General features: G+C 35.5%; 1 protein-coding gene across 1 annotated transcript; it reads right to left on the bottom strand.

Moving 5' to 3' along the window:
- Positions 1 to 3,612: 3,612 nt before the first annotated feature.
- On the bottom strand, positions 3,613 to 4,933 carry LOC133801767 (uncharacterized). Its single transcript, XM_062240018.1, has 5 exons — positions 4,790 to 4,933; positions 4,606 to 4,698; positions 4,405 to 4,515; positions 4,199 to 4,311; positions 3,613 to 4,115 (listed from the first exon to the last, which is right to left on the bottom strand). The coding sequence occupies exons 1-5, from the start codon at positions 4,790 to 4,792 to the stop codon at positions 3,626 to 3,628; spliced, it is 810 nt and encodes a 269-aa protein (XP_062096002.1). The 5' UTR covers positions 4,793 to 4,933; the 3' UTR covers positions 3,613 to 3,625.
- Between the last annotated feature and the right edge of the window lie 2,498 nt (positions 4,934 to 7,431).

The following is a 7,431-nucleotide window of genomic DNA, read 5'->3' as shown; positions in this document are numbered from 1 at the left end:
AACCTCTGTAGTTGATGGTCTGAAGTCACACAGTACCCGAAGGCCAAAACCTGATGTTTTCAACAAATGTATGCAAATAGATAAGTTGAGGCTTTTACGTGCAGATCTCAAAAGAATCAGAAAGTAACATGTCCCAAATGACCCCAAACGACCCCAAACATAACACAGTACACAGGAAAAGAACAGTATTTACCACACTCGACTCTCCAATTGCCCACTCACAGCAGTTTCTTGAGCATGAAATGAGCTGCCAATGCCCACTAAAGCAAAACACACTGCCTAGAGCATAAAGAAAAAAAAATCAATAGAAAGAACAAGGTAAACCAAAAAATTTATAGAAAAATCAAACAAGCCTATCAAGAAAAGAAACTCCTGGCAAATTTTTAAATAATCAAAACACAACAAATTGAAGATTCCCATTTGTGCCAATTCCAAAGTGCAAAAAATAGTTAAAAGACCTTAAAGCCAATGTACAGTAAAACATATTTCAACAGAAATATGCATGAATAGCCAAGCAGTAAAATAGTCACATGTCACTAGTTTTAACATCTATCTAGGAGGGCACAAATAAAGTAAGAAAGACTGGAATTTATAAGTAGAGGATGAAACTAGACATGCCCAAGCCTCTATAATCAGTACTCCACATGCATACCATAATAACTTAAACCAAACCACTTTTCAGAAGGGTCACATCGATAGTTTATTATCTGATTGTTTTCCAAATTAGCAGTTTTTTCGAACATCTTCACAGGTTCAGTCTCACCTACAAGGAAGATATAGCGCACATACCAGCAAAAATTTTAAAACAAAAGTAATTTTATTGTAAAACAAAGCAAGCCCTCAGAGAAGTTTAATAATAATAATAAAGTGACAAACCTTCAATTGACCAATGATATACTGAGGTCTGTTGTATATGATAAAACAGTAGCCCAAAATAGTAAGAAATAAAACAAACAAAAACTCAAGTAACCAAATTTAAAGTAAGTATTGTTAAAAGAAAAAAAAACTCAAAGCAATCAAATTTATATCAGGTATAATGACAATGAGTGAGCCAAACTCTAAATTTGTGTAGAAATGCGAGTGAAGTATACAGATCACAGTAAAAATCATTTATCATGTCTATTTCTAGTGAGATCGAACAACTATATACAATAATACTATAAAAATCCCCACACTGCCAGACTATCCTTTACAACTTAATATTAAAATCCTGACACTATAAGAACAGAGATTAAGAGTCTGACACCGTAGGAATAAGTCATGAGTAAGTTTTCACCAGACCATGAGCTACCAATGTTTGCTTTAGTTTACTTGCCGTGTCATATATTACAAGTCTGACACCATAGGAATAAGTCATGAGTAAGTTCTCACCAAATTACATCTACCAATATTTGCTTTAGTTTACTTGCCTTGTCATTTGCAGAAAATAAAACTACATACGATTAACATGTAGGTTAAAGCATTCAGAGAAAAATCCATCCTCAAGATGCAATTTCACCAAGTTTAACTAAAAAAATACAGCCACATCTAAGCACAACAAGGAAAAGGGGCTTTTACTTCGGTTTTTAAGCTTGATTTACTTCGGTTTTCGCTAAAATTCGCAACTGCAGTAGTCCGGAGCGAAGTAAAAACTCGCTAAAAACTGAAGTAGAATCCCCACTTTCTACTTCGGTTTTTACATAATAACCGAAGTAGAAAGTGTATATACGCTAGCATCCTGGGCACTTTCTACTTCGGTTTTTAGGGAAAACCGAAGTAAAAGGTGTACTTTCTACTTCGGTTTTATCTAAGAACCGAAGTAAAAGGGCACTTTCTACTTCGGTTCTTAGGTAAAACCGAAGTAGAAAGTGCACATTTTACTTCGGTTTTACCTAAAAACCGAAGTAGAAAGTGCCCGCCTTTTTTATTTAATATATGTTTCTAATTATTTTTAAATGGATGGTTTCTATTTTTATATATATATATATTTTGGCCTAATTTTATTTAATTGATCTAATTAATTTTTTTTTTGGCCTAATTATTTTTCAACAATTTAATTATATGATATTACAATTATATATATTTTTACAATTGAAATTGGTTAAGAATTTTTTTTGAATGAAAATATGATAACTTTTATTAATTAAAAATGTTGTACATAAACATATAAAATACAAGTACTTAAGTAAGATAACTAGCCTTAACATTAATACATTTACAAAAGACTAAACTTACAACTAAACAAAAATAGGCTTACTGATAAATGTATGGTATCAATTTGCCTAACCATTCGTGTTGGATTGGCAAGAGGTCTGCAATCTCACAATATTGCGTCTTCCCACCAAACTGTAAAATTAATAAATATAAATTAATTTCATAGATTATCGATAGCAAATAAATTATAAAAAATGAACTTACTTTTTCTTTTAGGGTAGTCATTGCATTTGATGCCCGTACAAGATCTCTAATGTACTTCAAGACATAAAAACCACATTCATGACTTTGTGGTTGTCTTGGACATGTAACATTGAATATCTTTGTGGGATTGCCGAGTAATGCATTGGAAGAAGCTCTATAATATGCACTATTTAAAAAGAAAATTAACAAAAGTTATTAAAATGTAGTAACATGTAATATTTGTTGCATATTAAGAAATATTTTAAAAAATTTAAAACTTACCTCATTATCATTGAATCAATTTCTTCTGGACGTTTGTGTGATTTCAATGGATCTAAGAACACGATTTTTCCTTTTGGCATAGCAATCACCAACATCCAATGTTCCCTAAAATAAGAAGCGTATGTTAAGTAAAATAATTAAAATTTTAATATATGACTAATCAAATAAGAAAATTTTACACTATTTCTTACCGTATGTTCCAAGGTATAAAGTAAAGTTGACCAACTCTATCCATGGTCATCAACCAATTCGCCAAGTCAATGGTTGATCGCTCTACATCGTTAACATTATTAATGCTAAGACGTTCAATGTCATAAAACTTGTAATAGACACGCTGATTTGGAAATAGGGACTCCCAAATGCATCTGCAAAATTTTCTTTAGTGTTAAATATTTTGAAAAATTTCGGCAGAGTTTCCCCTATAAATAGGACTTCCCAAACCTGTAAACATTCAATGTCTATGAAAATTTTCAACAGATCATAGAGCAGTACTCATAACTGATTCTAAATTCCTATCATTCCAAAGAATTAGTTTAAGGGATACCTTAATCCGAATATCATTGCTGAGCCTCCAATCATATGCAAGGTAGCAACTTGTTCCACATCCTCTGAAGTTAGGAATATTGACTCGCGATTCATGAATGTTGGGTCCACTGGAATGGAGACGACTGAGTTTATTCCCTTAACTCTGCAAAATTCTCTCACCATAAACTGAAGGCTAACATGGATGCGATTCATGATGTGATCGGCAAATGGTTGGCCTTCGGTCAGAGTGTTTTCTGGATTGACGTGAGACCCAGCTAATGACAGATGCGGGCTAGTCATAGGAGGTTTTGACATATCCTTGGATGAACTTTTTGACATAGGAGGTTTCTTTCTTAGAGGACCCTACGCAACATCAAGTAAAAATAATATTAAAATACCGGACCAACAAATATTTTAATAGGTAACAAATTAAAGAATTCGTTTATACCTGGTCAGTCATAATTAAATCTTTTGGCCAAGGAAGGAATGTGTCATAAGTATCTCGAACATAGTGTATCTCCCCAACAGAACATGGGATTTTAGCATCCTCTTGTAACATTTTGGTGACTCGCACCCTCGCGTATTCGTCTGTCAGTTGAACACCATGAATAGTCAGTGGACCCACCCCATCAATGATAACACCCTCTGCCACCACATTATGAATATTATCCGAACAAAGTAACACATCCTGCATGTACGGTGTGTCATCCTGCATGTACGGTGTGTGGTATTCTTCGTCGCTCTGCTCGTCATCATTGTCGTGTTCATCCATATCATCTATCCCACCTGCTTGTTTAGCTTTTTCCTCCTCTAAAGCTTTAAGTTCTGCTTTGAGCCTCGCAATTTCTGCATCTTTCTTACTAACAACATCAGCCATTTCTGTTGCTATTTTTGGTTTTCTTCCAAAGACGGACGAAATCTTCGCAAACGACCTACAATAATCAACCAAATTTATTTTAAAACTAAAATATTATAGAATTAAGTTAAATGCAACAAATAAAAAATAATATCATACCCAAGTGCTCTAACACGCCCTGGGTGCTCAGGTGTCCCTAAAGCTTGCGTTAATATGTCATTCCGACCCTTTGCAATGATTTCTCCACTACTAACTTTTTCTTTCAGCTCATTCTGTGGAACAAACCAGTGGTCACTTATATTAGTGACTTATAAGAACTTTATCATTCCTAAATTACTTTAAAATACTTGCTTGAAACCACTTACAATTCTTGCTTCAATTTGTTTGTCCAAATCTGTGACAAGAACCTTCCTCTTTTCTCGTGCTCTTATCCATACTTGGTACCGTTCTACATCTGCCACACCTAGTTCAGTTTTCTACAACATACAACAATTAATTAAAGTTGGTGAGTGCAATATTCTTCATAACAAGTTGACAGTTATAAAATAGTGATGCGAATTACTTACCAGGTCCTCTCTAACATTGGCAAGCCCTCTACGAGATGTACGATGCCTCGAAGTATATTTGAGAGCTCTTTCACGTTGTGCTTCCCGCAAAGCCTACATTAAATAGGTAACAATAAGTTTTTAAGCAATTATTAGTATTTCAAAACTAATAAATCATATACATAATAGATATACATAATAGTACCATAAACTCAGGAGATAAACGGTGGCTAACAAATGTCCTCCAATCTTCTAGGTCAAGTTCTGGATATTTCTTAGGAAGGATTTGGAGTTCATCTATCAGACCGTCTTCTGCCAAAGGGTAGATGTAGTCACTAGTGATGTTGGTCTTAAAATCTCTCATCATTCTTCCTGCACTTTTCATTAATTCTGGTTTCCAATTTTCTGGAATGTTAAAGGCACCCTGAAATAGAAAGAAAATGATTAATGAAATGCAAAGTAATTCATGAAAATGATCAATATATTCATAAAATATTTTCTTACATATACATCCTCCCATATTCTATTCTTCAATTCTTGTGGGACTTGTCTCCAATCCTTATAATTGAGAGAGACCGTTCTCCTAGTTTTAACTCCAAGGTACGATTGCATCTCACTATATGCTTTCCCTATAGGTTGACCTTTATCATTAAATTGAATATTTCTCTTTATTCCCTTAGCTTTTTGATTATTGATATTGTTCTTCTTTGTTGGGCCTCGCCTATTTGGTGTGTTCTCCCCTTCAGAAATTGTCATCTGCACATAAACAAGAATTAACGTTACAATTATGGCATAAATAAATACATATTTAACATAAAAATGAATACATTACTCACTGGACACATTTTCTTTTCTTTTTTCTTTTCTTGGTTGATCCACAATCTACCCATATTCCGTCTCTAATATCATTTCTAATGTATTCCCCATCATCATCAACTTCATGGAAATCATGAATTTTCTCAACTTGCTCATGTATTGGTTGTCCAACAATAAAATTGTCATGGAACAAATCATCGTTTTCTTCGTCATTTTCATCTTCTATAAACTGCCTTTCCGGGGTTCGTAAAACAACTGACCATTTATCATCAGCAGGATCAGTTATGTAAAACACTTGTTTTGCTTGGGTAGCCATGATGAAAGGATCATTCTTGTGACCTTTCTTACTTAAATCAACCAAAGTGAATCCAAGTTCATCAATTCTAACCCCAACATTGTTGTCCACCCAAGAACACTTGAGCTGAGGAATTTGAAATAAGGAATAATCAAGCTCCCATATTTCTTCAACAACCCCATAATATGCCATAGTACCAGCAACTGGATTATTGTCTTTTGCACTAGCGAAATGCACTGCTTCTGCCACAATACTTACTCCACTATTTTGAACCATTCGAGCATCATCTCATGACTTTGTGTGAAATCTTTTTCCTCCAACAATGTAAGCATTGTGCTTTATTACATGAACACTTGGTCCAAATGATATGCGTTTTAACTCTATCGACACTCCATGGTTTTCTTCTCCCAACCTTGCTAGAATAATATTTTTCAACCATCGACTAAATGTTTTATTGTGCTCATCTATGTAACGACCCAAATTCAGTGTTTAGGCTTAAGGGCCTGGAACAGTATGCCTGGAGGGCATGATGGGATTTTGTGTGTGACTTTAATGAGCTTAATGCATGATTACGATTTATTGCACGTTATGTGATTAATTGATTAATTGAGATGCATGACTATGTGAATTAGTATGCATGTAGACCTGATTGTCTTAGAATGAGCATGATTGTAATCTGGACATGTTAGGGCATATCTGTGATAATTGTACTATGTGAATTGTGCCATGTGAGTGTGATGTTTTTACCAGGATGCACGCATCGAGACGGTCCTAGTGAGCCAGTTAGTCTAAAAGTCACAACGGGATGTTGTACCCGGCTCGGGAGGAGCCTAGGGGTACTTCGGGAATCTTATAAGTTGAGTTGAGAATGAGTGATTAGTTATTGGTATTTTGGTAACCATTTGTAACTGCTGTGAGTAACAAGTTTTAAGATAGGAAGTGGTAGAATTGAAATGAAAGTGTAAAGACTTAAGTACCCTTGAAGGTTTAGCTTAGAAGGATTAGTAAGGAGGGGTAATTTGGTCTTTTGGCAAGGCAAATAGACATTTTGCAGCTGGGATTTAGGGGGTACGGTTTGGGCATTTGGGTTCACTTGTGGCTTTGATAAAATTAGAAGAGAGGGAAAAGAAGAGGAGAGAAAGGCTAGGGCAAAGAAGAAGAAAGAAGAAGAGGTGTAGAAGGGGGCTGAAGTGGGAAGCTTAGAAGGAGATCAAGGGAACTTTTAGGGTGGATTCTACTCTTGAGGTAAGGATCTTATGCTTATTTAAGTTTGTTTTCTGTGTTGATTTGAGGAATGTAATGCTTGACTTAGGATTTTCATGGGCTTTGTTTGAGTTACTGAATTTGAGGATCAAAGGTTTGGATCTTGGGTGTGTTGAGGTTTTGATCTTGTTTCTAAGTGTCTATAGGTTATTAGATTGTTCATATGAAGTGTGGAATTGAGTTTGGGGTTGAGATATGTGTTTGGGGTTGGTTTGGAGGTATTTTGGATGAAGGATTTGAAGGAGAAAAAACCCAGATTTTCGGGTTCGTAAGGGCGCGCCGCGGCCCTGTTCTTGGGCGCCGCGGCGCGAGGCTGGTTCCAGGCGAGAGGCTCTCTGACTTGCTTTAGCGCCGCGGCCCTATAGGGCTGAGCCGCGGCGCTAGGCCATTTTTCAGGACACCAAAATTTCATTTTTGAGCTTTTGCTCCAGGGGTTCGGGGGATGTTTCCAATGACTTATTTTAGGATTTTGG

This window comes from Humulus lupulus, chromosome 9 (genome assembly GCF_963169125.1).
Source record: "Humulus lupulus chromosome 9, drHumLupu1.1, whole genome shotgun sequence".
NCBI classification, from domain to species: domain Eukaryota; kingdom Viridiplantae; phylum Streptophyta; class Magnoliopsida; order Rosales; family Cannabaceae; genus Humulus; species Humulus lupulus.
This window is presented reverse-complemented; position numbering and strand designations above follow the sequence as displayed.

What these genes read in the sequence shown, in the direction of transcription:
- LOC133801767 (XM_062240018.1), bottom strand. An exon ending in CCAATGTTAGAGAGGACCTG is followed by an intron (nt 4,516 to 4,605) that starts GTAAGTAATTCG and finishes TGTATGTTGTAG; the next exon opens with AAAACTGAACTAGGTGTGGC. An exon ending in AACAAATTGAAGCAAGAATT is followed by an intron (nt 4,312 to 4,404) that starts GTAAGTGGTTTC and finishes TTTGTTCCACAG; the next exon opens with AATGAGCTGAAAGAAAAAGT.